At 42.7% G+C, this 21,896-nt stretch overlaps 1 protein-coding gene across 1 annotated transcript in view; it reads left to right on the top strand.

The window, feature by feature from the left end:
* LOC119187713 (cubilin) overlaps positions 1–21,896 on the top strand; it is a 174,414-nt gene that overhangs the window by 119,866 nt on the left and 32,652 nt on the right. Inside the window, exons 14-15 of the mRNA XM_075878533.1 lie at positions 7,393–7,553; positions 18,532–18,700. Of these exons, the coding sequence (XP_075734648.1) occupies positions 7,393–7,553; positions 18,532–18,700 (330 nt within the window). The remainder of the gene's footprint in view (positions 1–7,392; positions 7,554–18,531; positions 18,701–21,896) is intronic.

Raw genomic sequence — 21,896 nt, 5'->3', positions numbered from 1 at the left:
AAATGCTTCTGCCAACAGCGGCCATGAGGCACTGTATGAGGGGCTTTCTTTGCCTTTGCCGCAAAGCACACACAAAGGCTAGGCGATGGGCAAGAGCAGGAATGAGCTAGAGGAGAAGGTGGTGAACAGCTGAATCGGGCGCATCTGGCTGTCATTGATAAAATAGAGGAGGCGTTGGCCCGAAGCTCGCGAGCCGATGGCCGACCGACGACGTCTGTGTTAGAAGTCTTGAAGACAGACCAAGTGGGAAGGTCGCTCTCGTGGTTGTTGTACCACAGTTGAGCTACATCCGTAAGGTAAACCTGAACGTACCCAAGCTTCATTTGGTTGTCCCACTTGTTACTGGTACTGGTGCGCTCATATTTCGACAGCCAATCATCCACATCAAATTTTCCGAAGCCAGTGACAATGGGCGGCTCTCGCTGGCTATATATACAGATGATGTGGGCTGTGGAGGGTTCACGCTGGAAAAGGGTCTTGTTGGCCATGGTGACAATGAGGTCGCAAAGCGGGGGGAACTTCCAGGAGCGAAGGTCCAGGTTGGTACTGGGAATCCACGTGCCTCCACCAAATGTAACGTTTGACACTGGACATCAGGGAACCTCAATAGACGAGCGTCGAAGAGCGGCGACGTCAAGAAGCCAAAATCTGGGCAAGCGCGAGTTCAAGTCTGGTGCTGCTATTGATGCTAGTGCCTGCTTGCTTGCTCACGTGATTCGTCGTCTTTCCTTCACTACAATACTTAAAACGGCACAGTTAATGTCCTCTATACCTTCCTTGGCTTCATTATCTGCTGACTTTCATTAAAGGGGCACTGAGAGAAAACATGAAGCCAGAGATGTGTCCTTCATTCGATTTCTCAGTATGCGTAACTATTTTCGGCCAAGTTTCAATGGTATCCGTCACCTAGAAGTCATTTTATTTTAAGCATAACAAGCGTGTGAAAGCTGGAAAAGGCTTTCATGCACCCTGTTACATTGACACTACTGGTACGTGTTCGGTGGGGTGCACACCATCCTGAGTGATGATTCGCTAGTAGCAATGATGCTGACCATCCGAGTGTTCATATTATGGCGCTGACGCCTGAAAAGGCTCTCACTCTGATATATGTCGCACCGCTTTGAGTGATTTCACGAAATTACAAGATGCAAACCACCAATAGAATATAGGCAAATGAAAGAGCATGATTTCGACATGTGCTTGTCTGTCAGCATGCTTGGGAACTGTTGCGAGCTGCAGTTGTGTTGGGGAAATGCGGAAAAAGCACGATGAGTGTGTCATTTCATTACACGTATTTCATTACACGTACGGTACATGTCATCGTCACCCCAAGCTACCAAAGTGGAGTAGAGTATAAATAAATATTACCATTAACAAGTGACACGCAGGCATCATTAATAGTGAATTTTAGTTAGTCTGTAGAGTTATTTGCACTTGCGTAATACCAGCTCACTGCCACTGTAACTGTGAGGCCAGACAGGTGGGGCCATCTGGAGGCATAAAGAAAAACAGAGCAAGCAGAGAATTGTTATTGTAAGTACCTAACATATTCTATTTCTCTGCTGGTCTGCATTCGCTATACCGATAATCTATAGGCTACTTTGTATATATTGAAATGCCGAGTGGAGAGAGAAACAGGTTTATTTACAGAAAGGTCAACCCGAGCTGGCCTTTCTCCTCCCCCAGCCTGCTACTCTACGCTGGGGGAGGGGAAAAGGGCAAGGAAAGACTAATGGATGACGATAGTGTGATAGAGAGGTGAGTATATAGAATTCTTTCTAGCTGAGAAAAATTTTATAGCCACGCATATAGTCCAGTTGCTTCCGAAAACGTTATAACCGCTCTTATGACCACAGTTGCACTGTTCGTGTTTGGCCAAGGGCCCAACACAGTCTCATCAGTTAATGACCTTCTGCGATATCATTCAATAGAAGAAATCGGTGTTTATCGTTCACGTGCGTATGCTGGGCAGTCGCAAAATATGTGCTCAGGTGTTTCTGGCACATCACAGTGTTCACAGTTAGGACCGGTGTCACTGCGACCGATGATATGTGCATAACATGTGTACGCCACACCAAGACGAATGTGGTAGATCGTACTTCGTACGAGTTGCCTTTTCAATTTAGGGGGCATGCAGAAACTCATTTCCGGGTCCCATTCGTAAAGTCGCCGGAGTCGCCATTCCAGTTTGGCCCAGTGCTGAAGTGTGTAGCTGCGCATCACGCAGCGAAGCAGGGCGTTCGTGTCAGCTCGTGAAAATGCAATGCGTACTTCAGAGGCACTGCTTAAAACATTTTTAGCTTCAGCGTCTGCCTCTTCATTTCCCATCATGCCCCAATGCGCGGGAATCCACTGGAAAGTGATAAGATGGCCATTTGTTAAAGCAACGTGAATAAGTTCTGCGGTTTCTGTTGCCAAGATGTAATACGGACCTTGCTTCATGATGCAATTAATGGTTTGCAAAACAGGTTTGGCATCACAGAAAATCGTCCAGGCTCGAGGTTGCTCTCCGGAAATAACCCCGCTACAATGAAACTCAAGGGGCGCAGCAAAAATTTCATCGAAGTGAAAATATTGTTGTAGTAAAATAAAAAAAAAGGTATAGCCGATCTGAACTAGCAAATCAAAAGAACGTTTATTCTCAAAATTCAAAAAGTGTGCGCTGCTTTTTATTCTATCCCAGCAATGTCACGACGCGATTCTCACCCATCCATAGCGAGGCCATGATGAAAAACACGCTGAAACAATGACTATAACTCCTTTCATGAACGAACCAAACAGTTGCATTAACACGTTAATACCAGCAGCTATCCGCCACCAAAACGCCGAGATGACAGCAGGGTATCATGCAGCGGTAACTTTTGCCTTATTTTATGCCATTCTCATCATCCATCACTCGCGGCTAGCTGATTTTGTTGATAATGCGGACGAACAGCCGCTTTGATTAGTTAGCACACTGGCCAAGGGCGAGCAAAATGATAAGCACAAGAATTGGAAAAGGCATCGTTCCGCAGATGCACCTAGCAGCTGCGCGAAGAAAACCATGAACTGAGCAACTGAGCTTCAGCTTCGGATCGTCTGCGGCTATACAGTAAATTCAATCGTTAACATTTTGATGCATTTTCAGAACTGGAAAATACATCGACGAAGTCTAAAACACGCTTTTGCACCACTAGAAACCACCGCTGTTCAGCAAGTATGGACGCCGACATTGCTCGATAGTGATGGCAATGAGACTACTATGCTTATGCCAGTGACAAAATTGGGGCAGTCTCATTGCCATCGTTATCGAGCAATGGCGGCGCCCATGTTTGTTGAACTTCGGTGGTTTTTGGTGGCGCCAACGCCTGTTGTCGACGTCGTCGACATATTTTTAGTTTCTGAAATTGCATAAAAATGTTAAAGATTAGGTTTACTGTATAGCGTTAAATATCTGAGCCTGGAATCACATCGTGCAATTTCGTTGAAGCGGGACGCCAAAAAAAAAAGTGTTCGTTGTGGCGACAATATTTATGCATTGACTCCTATGGACTGATGACGGGGAACCGTGGATTTTTCGTTGTAGCGGGGTTCAACTGTAAATCTTTTATTGCCTACCGGATAGCGACAAACTCTGCGGCAGTTGATGTGGTTTTATGGTCCACTTTGAATCGTCAAGCAATATCCATGTCTGGGATGACAAAGGCTGCGGCAGAGGTGTTTAGTGTGGCGGACCCGTCGGTGTACACGTGCAGAGAATCACTGTCATGTATAAATGTGATGTAGGGTCAATTGTCTGAGGCTAACTGAAGAAACGAGTGACTTCGTAATTCCAGGTATCGTAAGACAAACAGGTGGTTTAGGCAGGACCCATGGAGGCACTGTAGGAACAGTCGGCGGGGAAAACCTTAATGGTAGATAATTCTCATGCCACGGTATCACTCTTGAGAAACCGCACTCTGGGCGAGTGGCGGGTAGTACTGATAATGGGTGCTGTCTGTGTCGGCTCAGCAATCGAAGGTGAACTCTAAGTGGCTCGCAGAGCATGTATACACTGATGGGACAAGCCCAAGTCTCTGCAATTGTCCCATTTGTTGAAGTACAGCGGCGTAAACCCAGGCATCTTCGTAAGCATTGAGCTTGAACACTCTTTAGCGTCTTCACACAAGTAGGTCTCATATTGGAGAGCACTGGCATGCTGTATAGTATGTATTCCACAAATAGAGCACTGTTCAATTGAAGTAGCGATGATTCTGATGGGCCCCATCTTGCTCCTGCCACGTGGCGAAGAACGAGAGCAAAGCTCTTCAATTTAGATTTAGGTACTGTGTTGCAAACCCCCTTTGCAAAGCAGTACTTTTTAACGACTACCCCAAGAAACTTGTGGTGCGTTACAGCAGGTATCGCTGTCCCATTAATAAATATTGGGTATTGCGACACATGCGTGCATGTGAATGCAAGCACTGCGCTTTTGTCGATTGAAAGAGTGAGCCCCTGACGTCGTCGATATTTGTATGTGATCATCACTGCACGCTGTAGTCGAGCTCGCAATTGCGGACGAGTAGTTCTGGATGTCCATATGCATATGTCATTAGCGTATTCAGTGATCTTCACCGTGCTGGGAAGTTCTGCTGCTAGGCCGATCATTGTGACATTGAATAAAATCGGGCCGAGAACTCCCCCTCGGGGCACACCACGATGAACCTTATATCGATCGGTGTCTTCGTTATTTGTCGTCATGTAAATGGTGCGGTCACTAAGGTAGCTAAAATTCAAGCATACAGTCATCCACCGTTGTCAAAATCTTCCAGTGCGTCAAGGATCGCATAATGCAGCACATAATTGTAGGCACCCTTAATGTCAAGGAATACCGCCCGCCACTAGTCTGCGTCGGCTTCTTTCCTCTTCAACGCTGGTGATCAAGTTGACCGCACTGTCAATGGCAGATCAGCCTCTTCCGAAGCCGTTCATAAATGCAGGAAAGGAGAATGTTGAGTACATCAAATCTCCCCAATATAGCTAATTGAGACACACGAGCGAGCATGGCATAAGCGTGCACCCCAAACTCATTCTTGTTGCTACTTGGAATGATGTCCATTTTTTTTAATTGCTATTTCGCAAAGGGTCGATCGAAATGAAAAGGATTCAATACTAGTCCACACTTTTGACAGCAATGGCAATGCTTGTGACAAGACATGAGTGAACGTGTGCGCCTAGCAGAAGAAATGTTAGCAGAGCGGCTGAGCATCACGTTGCTCCTTTCTTTGGAGTAGTGGTCAGCTGGTGCGCGATCTGAAGATGACCGCAAGAAAGTTTTGCCAGTGCAAAGAGTGGCGGGCTTGCCGGCCACTTTAAATCGTGCTAGATACTGGTGATATATATAAATAAAACAGATAGTTATTCGCCCCTCAGTTAAATTTTGGGTCGCGAATCGCTATTAGGAAGTTAATAACCACTCATGGATGTAAAAATTTTGACATGAATCCTCAAATTTAATTTTTTTTAAGTTCACTTGATGGAATGCATGCTGATGGCTGTATTCAGGGGGGTGAGAAAAAACAATGGTTTTCGGTGGACTGCCGTAAAATGCTGGGCAAGCGCCCCTCTCCCTTTTTGGAAGATCTGTGATAAATGCTAATGACCGAGCAACTGCCCCCTCCCCTGCGACCACACCTTTTTCAAGATGAGCAATGGCTTGTGTAAAAAGAACCACAAAGAATTAGTGCACTGAATGTATATCCAATGTTTATGAAGTGCTTTATAAATAAAGCATATCATAAAAACATGGATGGTCATTTCTCTTTTTTTTTTTCTTCAAGCCGTTCTCTTGCCGCCATTTTAAATTTCGGTCCAGGACCGGGTGAGCATCTCTCACTCAAATCTGGTCAAGTTATCTTTCGCCATATGGGGACAAGGGGGCGCTGTGCGGCATTTTACGGTATGACACAAAAACATTTCACGTGCTTGCTGCAAAGGGTTACCTTGCAAAACTTTTCCAAATAACTAATGAATGGCTTCATTAAATGACTTTATTGCCTCACGAATCGACGGCTGCCAAAATATGTAGAATCCGTCAAGCATGAGCTGTCGCAAGTAGTAATTGCTCATTTGAAGACTTTCTCTCGAGTTTTGTATTATCGAGTGCACTGAAAGAACACAAAGGGGGTGACAAGCCGGCCAAAAGCTAAGTTCATTCAGCACATGTCATGACCTTGAGCTTTTTCTTCTCCTTTTTTCTCTTCAAACATGCTGCTTACTTATATGGCGATCACTAGTGTGGGCATGTGGCTGCCTTGTAACTATGGATTCTCAAATCAGCCAGTGGCATGGACCTTGGCTTTGTGGCACAATCATTTTAGTTTATAGTTTGTTGAGAGAGGGACAAGTGATTTTGGCTGACTTTGAGTATTAATGCTTAATTCCTGACTGTGTGCCATGTTATATTTGACTCACGTGTTCTCAGGAGCCTCGACTACTGAGTGGAAACATTCTCTGGTCATGCTGAAAAAGGGTTTCAGGGCCCTTGAAAAATGTAGCAAAATTAGGCTTGTGCAATTTATGGTATTTGAATTTGGTTTTATTCAAATTTAATTTGTTGAAAAGTTATTGAATATTGAAGCATTCAAGATGAATGCATAAGTGTATATTAGCTCGCGTATAATTCTTTGTAAATGTGATTTCACTGCAGTGAAGGGGTGCAAAGCTATGAAAACACGTACTCAGAAGAAATCTGCACTGTCATGAAGCCCCACTTCAGGGTTAAATGAATATATTATCCTCTCGTCGATTCATCCATCATTTTTAAGTTTAAAAGCTTGTTATACCAGCTTATACCAGTATATTAAATATTAGAACGTAAAATATTTTACAGATTATCACTTGCATGCTGCCAAAAGTCACATCTTGCTACTGTTTAAAGTTTCTCCCGTATTGAACAAAAAAAAAATGGGCTGACGCAAATGGGCTGACTCAAAAAAAAAAAAAAACGCTTGTTCCAACATGCAAATGATTGTTTTGCCCTGTCTTACCCATCTTTAACGATCTCCTCTATCCTTCTTTTTTAAGTCTTGTTCTTGGAAGTGTTCAATGCAATGGCGGATCCAGAGGGGGAAGGGGCGCTAATGCAATCATTTCCCACCCCTCCCTTAAAGTCTATGCCAGCACCTTCTCCCAATTTGTTCAATCTTCCACCATCTGTCACCGATTAAAATAAATGATCGAGACCACTGTAAGCACAAATTTACAGTATTCATTATGTGTTGTGGTGGGGTTCTTGTGATGATGGTAACTACTAAAAACGGCAGTCACGACCCCCTCTTTGGCCACCGCTCTTAAATGAGTGGCTGGATCCGCCCCTGCTTTATTAGTAATTTTTGAAACTGCATTTTTGGCTGCACATTTCTTAACCTGCAGGTTCAAGCTTTGCTCCAAAATTGATGCCAGGAGTTGCCTACTCTTTCAAGTCTCCCATGTTCCCTAACCAATATCCACTGAATAGCACGCGCTCATGGACATTTAATGGAACAGGCATTCGTGGATATCACTTGACCTTCTCATCAATGGACATTGCAAAGGCAAGTTGTGCCCGTCTTTTTTTTTTGTTTGTTTGTTTTTTTGTTTCCTTGCCAACATACATAATTATATATAATTTTCTCATGCCCTGTAACATGCCCTACAGCAAGGATATAGTTGTAAAATCTTGAGTTTTATGACAATTTTGAGATTAGTATTATAGAAACTCCTAATCAAGGTTACCAGGCATAGCTTTTTGCACCAGTTTCACTACTTTTTGTCTACTTTCCTGTTCCCTCGATCTGAAACAAATTACCAATATCCTTTGTGTCGCAGCTGCTGGCGTATGGTATGTGGTGCTAAAAACATGGTGACAAATGTGTGTTTCCAGCTCCCAAAATTGAATTTTGCAGTTGCATTGTACAGAAGACTTTAATTCATGGTGTGTACTTGGGGGGGAGAGCTGTTGCATGGGCAGTGGTGCAAAAGTTGCACTGAACTGCGTTGAAAAGGGAAAATTGTTGAAATTTCATATTAGTGCACCCAAACGCACGGCTGAACAAAATTTTTTTGTTTACTAAAGTTTTTGCAGATAACGTAGTCTCGCTTTGGTGACCTGCAATTGAGAGGGACAGTGTTCCCCTGTTCGGTCCGATCCGTCACACTGGCAAGATCTGAACGAGACATTATTGTGTTTTGGCTGGCTTGCTGCTTGCTGGTAGAACTCCATGGAGTTTTTGCTGCTAGACCAAGCATTACTAGAGGGCTTTGGGCCGCCAACAAAGCATTGGTCACTAATGCTGCAGAATATATCTACATGGGTCTCTAGCGAAAAGACAAAAAAAAAAAAAAAAAAGTTGCAAGCGGCAATGCACACCTAATGAAAAGTTTAGGCCAGCATTGTTATAGTCTGGTCTAACGTTATTCATAGGTAACAGCACTTCATAGTACAAATGAAAAGATTATTTGCAATTTTATACTCATCCTTTGTTTTGAGTACCTTCGAATGGTGCTTTAAGCAGTAAGCATTTTGGCCGACCTTAGAGCAAGTCATGTAAGAAAAAAATACTTTTTTTCCTATATCAGACGCCAATTCACCATGAACATACCTTGCTTGTCCATGGGGAATCTACAATCGCCAACAATTAACCAAGCAACGCCTTCGAACGCAAGAAGCTGTAAATGGAAGGAGAAATAACTTTTCGTCGCGTTTTACGCGACGAAAAGTTCACTGCGACGCTCAACTTGCCTACACCATAATGCCCCGAAAAAGGGCTTCCGCCTTTTAGTAATGGCAGAGACTAGTCTATCAATGATAACGACTTCCGTGTGGTTGGGGCGATGCCTTCATGGATAAGCATTAGATAAGAGCGAAGGCGAGGTGGCAGGCGGCGAGGAGCATACCAGTTAGCAAATTGCCTACAAGCTAGTCATAGTCATCTGCTCATATCTGCTTGGCTACACATGTTTAAATTGCGCATAGTGATATGTCCAAGCACATCATGATGCTGTTCGCAAGTTCGCTTCCGACATGTTGTGTAAAGCCGCTTGCGCTGTTTGCAAAATGCATTTCTTCATCATGTTGAACAAATAGACTACTTGCTGCGCTCAAGCGCGATCTGGAGTGAAGTATGCATGAAGGAAATGCCAGCGTGTGCTTACTTTGGATTGCAAACAATGCGCAATGTTATGGCGAGAGCCGTATAAGCGACATTCAGCACAGAATTAGCCAGGGATAATTGGTTCTGTGTGGCAGTATCGTATTTTAGTAGAACGACATGAGTTCATTGTGAACGTAGTTTAATTTACTTGTGAGCACAAAGCGGGCTTCGGTTAAAGAAAGATGCAATTTGAATAAAAAGAAAAAAGTTCCGTTAATTTGTAGCCTAGGCCCCGCCGCGGTGGTCTAGTGGCTAAGGTACTCGGCTGCTGACCCGCAGGTCGCGGGTTCGAATCCCGGCTGCGGTGGCTGCATTTTTGATGGAGGTGGAAATGTTGTAGGCCCGTGTGCTCAGATTTGGGTGCGCGTTAAAGAACCCCTGGTGGTCGAAATTTCCGGAGCCCTCCACTACGGCGTCTCTCATAATCATAAGGTGGTTTTGGGACGTTAAACCCCACATATCAATCAATCAATTTGTAGCCTAGGGCAGTGAAATATTTGCTGTTTATGTAGGCTTCTATGGTGATTTCAAATATGTAGTTAGTTTTATAGTAAGTTGCACAGTTTTCATTCTGTGTCATGACAATGTGTATAGTTTGTTTTGGATAAACATTTTTTGCCACTAAACTTTTATGGTTCTGATCTCAATAAGCCTCTATTGCATGGCATGCCGTATTTGGCATATACCCATTTTTTTGCGGGTGTGGGCTGCCCACTTGAGAATGTAAAACCATTAAAGTAATTTTCATAGTTATGCACATTTATGATGGGCAAGTAATTCCCTATCTCTTAAGCGATATGTAAAACAGGGGATGAGAAGTGCATTTTGGGATGAGACGTGCAACTCAAGGGGGCCAAACACAAGAAATTAGGTTTTGTGTGTGTGTGTGTGTGTGTGTGTGTGTGTGTGTGTGTGTGTGTGTGTGTGTGTGTGTGTGTGTGTGTGTGTGTGTGTGTGTGTGTGTGTGTGTGTGTGTGTGTGTGTGTGTGAACGTCTTCACCTCACAAACATATAAAGAATAGTTTGGCATACTTTATGGTCTCATAATTTCAATCCCATTATTAGTTCTTTGAAGTTCCTCCGCAACTGCGCCAGAGAAACCGAAATCGGTATGTGCCAAATTTGCCACAGTATGAACTTGAAAGACAAAATTAGTATCGTGGTCCCATCTGTTGAGTAAAACCCAAAACAAGTATATGTAATGCGTAGCCTTCGACATTCGGTTTTTAAACTTCCTCCGCAACTGCCCAGGAAACTAGCATTTACCATGTTGCAGATAGTAGGAAATTGCGCGGGAAGGGATATAGGTGTTATGTGGTGAAGGTGTAGCACGGCAGCGCATTGAATGCATCCACGTTATCACAGCTCACTATCACAAGATGGAATTTGTAGCTCGGTACGGTGAGGGTGAATCATCTACTAATATGCCGCCTGAAAAGCAAAAAGGAACTAATATGTAAAGGACGTGGTGCTTCAGAGGAACTTGCAACCATGATAAATCATATAACCGTGCCATAACATTTCTTTCAAGTTTTGTTGAGAGGGATTCAGTCCAAAAGGCTAAGCGCTGGTCTACCTTAGCCAAGGAGTTTCGTTACAGTGACTACCCATGTGTCTGTTGTAGACCTTTACTACCCTGGGGCAGAGTTGACCTGCTGGACTCGCTGCTTGTACTTGACCACGTCCACATCGCGACGAAGAAGCGGCACTTTCAAATTTTTGCGCATACACTAGATTTATCATTAGTAGCAGCATGGCTACTGTGCAGGAGAGTGCAGGAGCAGCTTGGGAAGAAAGAAGTAATTGCTGGCTCAATTCAAAACAAAAATTGCAGAATGATTTGCCTCTCGGAACGAGTGCCTACACAAAAAGCGACCAGGAAGGCCTTCTAGAGAAGGCATCGAATTCCAGGTCCAAGCCAAGAAAAGCATGGAGACCGACTGCGCCAATGTCCTTCATAGACGTTCGATCTGACCAATTCGGCCACTGGCCAGAATTTGATGAGAAGAGACAAAGATGTAAGCGGCCATCTTGCACAAAGAAATCGTCAGTAAGATGCAGGAAGTGCCGCAGTCATCTGTAGCTGAACGCACGAACGACTGTTTCTTTCGTTCTGCACATCGCACTAAAAGGAACACCTTCCACGATGCTATGTTTTTCACCCATGGCAGCAAGACCACTCTGCCATCTTCATGGTGTGCCATATTTGGCACAAAGCTGTATCTTTATTACTACAGCAGTTATAACTCTGAAACTTTTTGTACACATTTAGGTTCATTCAATCAATACTACAAGCTGAAAAAAATAATTTTTTGATATGAATTTTTTATCATCATCATCATCAGCCTGACTACGTCCACTGCACGTTAAAGGGTGCACGTTAAAGAACCCCAGGTGGTCGAAATTCCCAGAGCCCTCCACTACGGTGTCTCTCATAATCAAATGGTGGTTTTGGGACGTTAAACCCCACATATCAATCGTCAAATATATCAATCCTTGTCTAACTCCGTAATCATGAGTTGCAATTCGCCCCCTGAGTTACTCAGCAATGCAATGTCATCGGCGAAGCGCAAGTTACTAAGGCATTCTCCATTAACTCTTATCCCTAACTGTTCCCATTCTAGGCTTCTGAAAACCTCCTGTAAGCACGCGGTAAATAGCATTGGGGAGATCGTGTCCCCCTGCCTTACATCCTTCTTGATTGGTATTCTGTTGCTTTCTTTATGAAGCACTATGATAGCAGTTGATCCCCTGTAGATTTCTTCTAGGATGTTTATATATACTTCATCGACGCCCTGATTCCGCAGTGTCTGCATGACGGCTGATATTTCTACTGAATCAAACGCCTTCTCGTAATCTATGAAGGCTATGTATAATGGTTGGTTACATTCTGAGCATTTCTCTATTACCTGATTGATAGTATGAATGTGGTAGATTGTTGAGTAGCCTGTTCGAAATCCTGCTTGTTTCTTTGGTTGATTGAATTATAATATTTTCTTTACTCTGTTAGCAATTACTTTTGTGAATAGCTTGTATACTACAGAGAGCAAGCTAATCGGCCTGTAATTCTTCAAGTCCTTGTCATCTCCTTTCTTATGTATTAAGATGATGTTAGCGTTCTTCCAAGACTCTGGTACTCTTCCCGTCAGGAGACACCTCGTAAACAGGGTGGCTAGTTTTTCCAACACAATCTGTCCTCCATCTTTCAGCAGATCTTTTACCTGATCCTCAGCAGCAGCTTTGCCTCTTTGTAGGCTCCCCAAAGCTTTTCTGACTTCTGTCATTACTGGTGGAGTGTCATCTGGGTTACTACTAGTTCTTATAGTATTAAGGTCGTGGTTGTCCCGGCTATTGTACAGATCTCTGTAAAACTCCTCCGCTATTTTAACAATTCTATCCATATTGGTAGTTTTTTTGCCTTCTTTGTCCCTTAGTGCATACGTCCGATTTTTGCCTATCCCAAGTTTCTTCTTCACTGCTTTGACGCTTCCTCCATTTTTCAGAGCGTGTTCAATTCTCTAGATGTTATACCTTCTTACATCGGATACCTTACGTCTATTAATCAACTTCGAAAGCTCTGCCAGTTCTATTTTATCTGTTGTACTTGAGATTTTCATGATTTGATGCTTTTTAATGAGATTCTTCGTTTCCTGGGAAAGCTTGCCAGTGTCCTGTGTAACTACCCTGCCTACAACTTCCACTGCGCACTCCGTAATGATACTCGTCAGAGTATCATTCATTGTATCTACGCTAAGGTTGGTTTCCTCACTAAGAGCCGAGTACCTGTTCTGAAGCGAGAGACTGAATTCCTGTACTTCCCTCTGAGTGCTAGCTCATTGATTGGCTTCTTGCGTATCATTTTCTGCCGTTCCTTCCCCAAGTCTAGGCGAATTCGAGACCGTACCATTTTATGGTCACTGCATCGTACCTTGCCAACCACTTCCACATCCTGCACGATGCTTGGGTGTGCACTCATTATAAAGTCTATTTCGTTCTTATTTTCGCCATTAGGGCTCCTTCATGTCCACTTGCAGTTTCCTCGTTTTCGGTAGAAGGTATTCAAAATCCGTAAATTATTGCGTTCTGCGAATTCTACTAGTAGCTCTCCTCTGGCGTTTCTAGTACCTATGCCATAATCTCCTACTGCCTCGTCTCCAGCCTGCTTCTTCCCTACTTTTGCATTAATGTCTCCCATCAGTATAGTATACTGTGTTTTACCTTACTCATTGCCGATTCCACGTCTTCATAGGAGCTTTCAACTGAAGCGTCATCATGACAGGATGTAGGCACGTAAGCCTGTACCACCTTCATCTTGTATCTTTTATTCAGTTTAATTACGGTGCCTATCACCCTTTCATTAAAGCTATAGTATTCCTCTATGTTGCCAGCTATGTTTCTGTGAATTAGGAGCCCCACTCCCACTTCTCTTCTGTCAGCCAGGCCCCTATAGCAAAGGACGTGCCCATTCTGTAGCACCGTATAGGCCTCATCTGTCCTCCTAACCTCACTGAGCCCTATTATATCCCATTTAACACCCTCTAGTTCCTCAAATAGTACAGCTAGACTTCCCTCACTAGATAAGGTTCTAGTGTTAAACGTTGCCAAATTCAGGTCCCAATGGCGGCCTGTCCGGATCCAGAGATTCTTAGCACCCTCTGCGTCATTAAAGATTCGCCGCCGTGGTCAGTTGCTTCACAGCTGCTGGGGACTGAGGGCCGTGAGTTATTTGATTTATGCATGTGGGAGGTAGTGGCCAGATACTGCACCAGGGTGGCCAATCCTTCTCTGGTGAGGGAGCGCGTTCCCGGCGGTGTTTACCGGTGAGGCCGCACCTCTGGCCTCTTAATACAGTTCCATCACCACACAGATTTTTTTTTTATCCGGTTGGGAACTGCGCGGCACCGGGATTTGAACCACGGACCTTTTTGCATGCGAGGCGGATGCGCTAATCACTACGCCATCGCTTATTATGAATTTTTCATAATTCATGCAATAGAGGGTCAATGGCTCACATTTCTCCACAATAACTATAGAATGCAAATAACTATTAAGAAAGTATGTATGCAACATTATAATCTACAAGAAAAATTTTAATGTGAGAATTCTTAGAATGCTCACCCCGTAATAATTGCTTACTTTAGGTTTTTAATGTTTACCCAGGCAACATCAAATTTTAAAGAAGATATTTGCAGCCTTCACACGTTGAGGAATATGTGGGCAAAATTTTATCCCTATCGGGCTTTTAGAAGTACTAAAAAACATGATGTCCAAACTCAATGCGTTGACCGAAAATTGGTCTTTGAAAAAAGACATTTTAAAGGTGTAAGTGAGAATGCATCTGTGGGGAAGAGATGTTTTTAAGATGATTTATTCCATCATGATAGCTTGGCTATCATGATTACTTTGAGCATGTGGATTTAGTAAACCCTTCATGCGAAATGCAGCGGCAAGCAGCCAAGTGACAACTTCCAGGAGAGGCTAGGCAGTGAGTTCTCTTTATCTTTAATAGCCATCTTGTGCTCTATAAAAGGGATTTTAACCTACTTCGTGTTTATTTACAATCTTCAATTTTTTCGTTGTGAAAGCAGATAAACAAAACTTGTGGAAGTGAATAGAAACGAAAAATATATAATTTGGAAAAAACTTGCATTCTTCGACTCTCATCTCCTCTTAAAACGCAAAAACGCCTAGCTTGCCACTGGATGGGTTATTAGCACCTTTTAATTATAATGTTCTGGGGGGGGGGGGGGGTGAAGGTTTGGTAGACAAGTGCACGCTTTTAAGGGTGAGCCTATATACAACAAATTACTGATATTACGATTTATCATGGCACTTTTGAGTTCATTGTAATCAGGCTTGACTATACATGTAATACAGTCGGGTTTGACTGTATATGTAATGCATTTAATTTTATTCCTCAGCGTCTCTTCTTGCCGTGAAACTAGAATTACAAGTTTATTTGAAGCTTTGACATTTCTGCATTTTTTTAGCAAATCAAGTAATATTTACTGTTATCGTATTCACTTGAATCTAGGCCGACCCTTAAAAGCCCAAAGCCCGGAAGGGGGGAAAATAGTTACCACGATTGTTGGTCGAACAAGACAGCGTTGGCAAAGGGAAATATTTATTGAACATGAAGATGAAACAAAACAGTTGGTTCATGATGCAATCATGGTAACTCGAGAAACTTGCAGCCGCTAGTCCTGTTCCGTGTGTTTCTTGGTCCTTGATTTTTTCGCGCTACTTCTAGTTATTTACATCATAAAGATGGCGCGCTTGCCAATGCCACGCTTCTCTTGATGCTGACTTCTTTGTCGCTGTCTTCAAACAGTGCGCGATCCTTAGTGCCATCAAGCGTTATTAGACATGCCGCACTTCTTGAAAGAGTGCTCAATCAAAGTTCCTGGGTTGTCGTCCCACCACACCACAGCTCCTTAAGCAGCGCGCATTTTTTCCATCCACTCCAATGTCCCGCCAGGCTTGGAGGTAGGATGACTACTACATGGCTGGGACAACTTCTTTTGTATAAGCGGCACTATGACACCACCCGTTTGACACCATTAAGCTTTGACGCCACACACATACCTGTAGAAACACGACGAAATTACAAACGGCTCGCCTCAACCTCAGAACACCTATATGCTACCATATACACTTGCCACAAAAATCAAAATGTAGTGGCCTCATGTGTGTATTATGCTAGTTGTTGGCTTGGCTACTAACGGCTATAATACAATGTAGGTGGCACCTGTTGTGCACCACTTTTCTCAATGAAAACTGGTGCGTTTTTTCAAAATGCTCGAATCTAAGCCGGCCCTGGAGTTTGATGTAAAGAAATTAAAAAAAAACTATAGCCCTAAGTTCAAGTAAATATGATACTTTTTCAATAAAAGTTCCAAAAGAATTAAAACTATTCTGCATATGTAGATCACTTTAGTTAAATAGCTTTGTATTGGTCTTTGGCTTATAGTACTATCAGTCTTCTGTTATTCCAAGTTTTTCTGATAATTGGGCCAATGTATGACAAGAAAGTAGATTTCAAGACATTGAGAAGTATAGAGGAAAAACAAGTTTTTCAATATATTCTTTAGAAAAGATGTACCCAACAATTCAATTTGATAGCAACCTGCTATACAGTCATTCCACGATTTCAGATTTTTGCTTTTTTCTCCTTTTTTTTTTTGCTTTTGTCTTGGTTCCCTGGCTTGTTTTTTCATGTCTTTTGCCTCTATAATACTGTTGATAGTGGTTGACCTCAGTAATATAAGTCCTGCTCCAATCGCTCCAAAATATTCTATAAGTGAAGTACTGCTATGTGCTGCTCCAAACAGTAACATTTGGTAGTAACTGCTAGTTTTCATTTCGCACCTGTGCCGCATACCTACTTGAGGAGTGGTGCATGATGGAATACAAGTTTTTCATAGCTTAAAGAGCTTTGCTGTCAAGAAATAAAAAGCCATTCCACTCTGTTATTTGGATGATCATCAAACTGTCTGGAGCACGGCAACAGATAGGACTTGCGAAGGCCAGTTTGGTATGTATGGTCAGGCCTAGATCAAGGGTCGGCAACCTACGGCCTCCGTTACGACATCGCAGCCCCCCACTTCCTTTGTCACTTATCTGAAGGCTGACATGGTGGTTTTGACCTCCAAAAAGGGCTTTGCTTGTAATTTTTTGCTTGTCATTTTAGTTGTAATTTTGCTTGTGAATTGCAACTCCTTCACATGAATGCTGAAAAGATAATTTTGATACTTTTATTCTAGTTTTTTCACATTTTTCTCAATTCGTCCAATCTCCTTTTTACCAATAAAGTGTCTCCCGGTTTATCGTGCGACCACCTACCGTGTAGGCTTCATGCAACTTGGCCCTCCACCTCAAAATGTTTCAAACCCTTGTCCTAGCCATGTACAACTTCACTGTAAAAGAGAAATGAAGTTTGTTGTATAGTATAGTCTTGCATTGAGTGCACTTTTGGATACTTTTGCGGATGCTTGGTTTAAAGCAGATCTCAATCTTCCTGGCAACGCGGCGCATGCGGAAGTGATTCGCTGAAAGCACTGCGAGAAGGTTCCTGCACTGTGCAGAGAGACCTCAGAGTGCTGGAAGCGTCTCTTATAATCATATGGTGGTTTTGGGACATTAAACCCCACATATCAATCAAGAAGTGCTGGCAGAAGCTTGCCTTCTGAGTCTTGCTAAGTGATGTCATGTTGCACCCAGAAGAGAAAAAGAACCTGGCTTTCGCCTTCGAGTCATCTTGGGGGTGAATGTATTTGCGGCAGAATAAATCTTTAACATTGAGGCACTGTTGATCTTGGGGGGGGGGGGGGGGGATGTATTTGCAAAAGAATAAATCTTTAACATTGAGACACTGTTGTATGTCGCGGCATTTGTCAACCACTTCTACGGATAACCACTTAAATGTATTAGTGTTCTTTCATAAAGTACGATTTTTAGTGTTGAGTATTTCGTTTTCTTGCTAGTTTTGGAAAAAAAATTGCTCAACAGGGTATTAATACTCTAATGCATGAAGTCCTTATTTTCGCATCATTGGCTTCATTATTCAGTATACCTGAGAGGATTTGCTTCATGAGGTTTACAATGAATTGAAATATTTTTAGCTCTTCATAAGAGTCCCATAATAATTATTCATGTGCTTGAATGCAAATGCAACTTGCTTCTCCAGTGCAGTTTATGCTCCAGAGTGCTCCAAGATGCATAATTAGCTGCTCCGAAGCTCTCCAAGATAGAACTTCTTGCTCTAAAGTGAAAATTTTATTGCTTTGAAAATTGCTCCAAATCAGAAGTCCTCGGTAGCATCACTGTACATGGCATAACTACTGGATGTGCATGCCGAGTGCTGTGAGAATGTATTATCGTAAATCTCAAAACTGGTTTCAATTTTTTTTTTTTTTAATGGTTGAGCTTTTTTTTTTTTTTTTTTTTGAGACGTTCAACCCCAACAGTTACTGGCCACTACTGGCCACTACTGGCCACTGTCAAACTGGCCATACTGGCCACTATCAAACAATTGCTATTTATGTGATAAATTCAATTGGTTAAAACCTTCATTCAAATGCTTTTATTAGTAACCAGTTATCAAGTAGTGTTCTCATTTTAGAGCCGAGCCAGTGTTACAAACTGAAATTCTGCTGTCTGCCACTGTCTAATTCCTAAAATTGTGTACTAGTTGTTTTAAAACAAACTGTGTTGAAAAGTAGCTAGTGCTGAAAGATCGGGAGAATGAAGTATTTTTCTGCATACGTATGAAAGTAAAGAATCAACAATACTCTTTATGTGTGAATTTCTTTCGTATATGGGAAAGTTGTGCATATATTATACTTTTTTCTCTCTCCCTCTTTTTTTTTTAATCATTCAGAACCATACCCTCAACCTCAGAAGCGGGAACCAATCAGTGCCATTGACGGGGTCTGTCCTTCCAGCTGATATTGTCCTTGAAAATTCAATATTGCATGCAGAATTTGCAGCTCCTGTTCATCAAGGATATGCGACTGGATATGGCTTCGATGCACTTCTAATGCCACTGGGTGAGTATCGAGCCATAGTTTTATGTTTGGTAGTTTTAATTGTAATACGGCAGGGTTTTCTGGAATTGATGGTCTCGGCAAGTTTGTTTTCTAGCAATGTGCTCATGCAAAGGCTCTCCATGAGTGAATTGCATCATTGCATGTGGTGCAATGATAACAAAGCTGCTGCAATTGTTCCAAGGTGCGACATTTCATGAAAGCTGCTACATCCATGCTTCAAAGTAGCCTCTGAGATTACCTGGTAATGCACCGCCTGATTGCCACTCAAGCCAGTAGTAGACATACTGCTTGAGCAGATTGGTGCCCTGAAAAGGAGTCCTTACCGCCAGAACTCTGGGCACAATATCGCTGGTGTATTGCCATCACTGGTGTATTAATAAATGAAAATGAGAGCAAATAATTTGGGGACCCTTAAGCTTTGCTTTTAAGGGTTTAATGCAATAGTGGAAAATGGGGGGAAGCTTTCACATATATGGCTGCATTCTGTGTAATGGGTAGCATGCTTTAAAGTACGAATAATAATGAAAGTGAGATGTTTTCGAACTTGCTATGCACCCACTACTTAAGACGTCTTAAGGGAATATGTGCAGTAACCTGTGTGCCTTTCGTAATGTATGCCGGCTTTAAACCACAAAATCCTTATAATAATCACATGTTGTGATGCTCAATGGCAATGTAAGCTTGTACCTCGCACTATTACTGCCATATTACATGTTGTGTTGTGAAGCTTGTATGCGGGACGCATGTGTTTGTAAAGCATGAAAGTTATTTTCACGGCATTCCCAAGCATAGGAAGTTATTTTCACCGTATTTCTAAGCAGACGCGTGGCTGTGTGGTAGAACACCTGCTTTCCCTGCAAACGGTCTGGTTTCAATCCTCACTTAAACCCAAGACTTTTTATTATTTATCTTTTTCGCACCTATCTCTATTTTTCAGTCACTGAGAAAGGTGTGCGTAGTCTACGAGTCTTCCTTTGTTTGCTGGCTGTGACTGTCATGCTGTGGTGCCTTACCTGTGCTGTTTGAGAGTGTTAGTGAACCCTGCCATAGCGTCATTTATGCGCTTTGTAGTGGAAGAAGGAAAGTGTAAATTTAAATGCTTGTTTCCTTTGTTAGACACAATATAATGATAACTAACAGACAATAACAGCAGGGAAAGTATAGGGGTTGTCATTGGAAGTAATTGTAATGTAAATGTGAAGAAGGAGAATTTGACAAAAAGATAACTTGCAACCTTTGGATAACATGTCTGATGCTCTACCACTGAGCTGCAGTGGTGGTCATCCCCCCATCCACTTTATAGGTATATATGTGCATTTAAACGTGGGAGCGTCCATCAGCGCCACCCGTTGCCATTATGGCAAGTGTGGAACACTCTTTTTTGCTTGCTTGGTGTCACGTAAACCGTTAACTTATTACGGGATGGCAGCTGACCAATAATCTCTTGCATTTCACCTCAAGGCATCCATCCTGTCAGAACAAGATCTTTGCTATGAATTAAGGAAAGTGTAAATTTAAGGGCTCTTTTTTTTTTGTTATACACAGTATTAGTAAGAACTGACAGACAATAATGCCAGGGATAGTATGGGGGATGTTATTAGAAGTTATTGTAATGTAAATGTGAACAAAGAAAAGGGGACGAAAAGATAACTTGCAACCGTCAGGATCTGAACCTGTGATCTTCGAATAGCGCGTCCAATTCTTTACCACTGTTCTGCGGTGGCGGTCATCTTCTAGTCCACTGTATATGTTATATATGTGCATTTACATGTGGAAGTGTTAGTCATTGCCACCTGTTGCTAATACGGTGAGTATGGTACACTCTTTTTTTGCCTGGTTGGCATCGTGTAAAATGTGAACTTATTACGGGATGGCAGATGACCAGTAATCCCTCGCATACCACCTCAAGGCATCAAGTCTGCCAGAACAAGACCCTCGCTGTGAACACATTTACATTACAGTTACTTCTAATTCTAATAACATCCCCTATACTTTCCTCTATTAGTGATAATTATTATTGTAGTGGAAAAGCATTGCGTCCTTTCCTGACCACTGCTGATAGACTGAGCCTTGTGCCAACCTGTCTCGATATGTTCTTGGCCAAAAACTAATTTTCTTCAAGTGAATTGTGTCTGCTGCCTTCTGTCACACTAAATCTCAAGTTGTAATAGCCCCAGAAAGTCCGTTATATGACTGCTGTGTCATGTGTGATCCTCTATGTACTTCAAGTAAGGGATTTGGGGGGGGGGGGGGGGGGGGGGGGCTAGTTCATACAACATTAAAACGCTGAGGAATTGCTCAGTTGACGGATTGACGGATCCCAAGTATAAGTAGTGCACAGGACTGGCGTAGTCTTGTGTACTACTTCTACTTGTGTTCCGTCAACCGCGCAGTTCCTTGCCACTCTATATACAGCCGCCCAATTCTTTTAACCTGAACGCGCGAGCCTCGACAGCCCAGTCAACAAGCCGATTTTAACGGAGCACAGCGACAAAATGAACGAAGATACATGTATGCCTACAATGAACAGTCCTCTGTAGTGGTCTTCTGCTAGGCTATTCTAGAAACCAAATACCCAGGCACCCGGAATAGGCATTTACAGACTCAGCGGTCATTGCTCGCGTATTCAGGCTAAAAAATGGGCAGCTGTACCGGATATGTTAGTAGTTCATGTAATCCATCCATGGCAGTCTATTACTAGTTGATTTAGTGTTTTTTTTTGTGTGTTAATTTAGTCCTTGCTGGCACCGGTACTATTGGCCTTTTTTTTTTTTTTGTCACATGAAATTATTGGCTTTTGCCACGTTCATTTGAACTTGACTCCTCAGCATGCATGCGACTAAGCTCAGAAAAATTTTAATTATGAACCATGGGATGTAGTGTTGGTCTTGTCGGCCGTAAGGGAAAAACGGTAAATGCGTCAATATCTCACTAAAGAAAAAGCTGATTTTTTACCTGGGAAAGCCTAATTAAGCCTAGGAAAGGCATGTATGCTCTCTCTTCCTCACTCTATTAATATTGTTACGGGAGGGTACACAGAGAAACGAGGTTACAGCTAAAATATATCTATACACGACACCAAGCCTAAGCCGAGATGGCAAGCCAGTGCGTGCCCCACATCCCAGAATCACGTAGTTTTTCTCGCTGTCTGTCTTGATTCTTCAGCGTGATGTAGTCTCGTAGCATGAGTGGTAGA

This window comes from Rhipicephalus microplus, chromosome X (genome assembly GCF_043290135.1).
Source record: "Rhipicephalus microplus isolate Deutch F79 chromosome X, USDA_Rmic, whole genome shotgun sequence".
Classification (NCBI taxonomy): Eukaryota; Metazoa; Arthropoda; class Arachnida; order Ixodida; family Ixodidae; genus Rhipicephalus; species Rhipicephalus microplus.
This window is presented reverse-complemented; position numbering and strand designations above follow the sequence as displayed.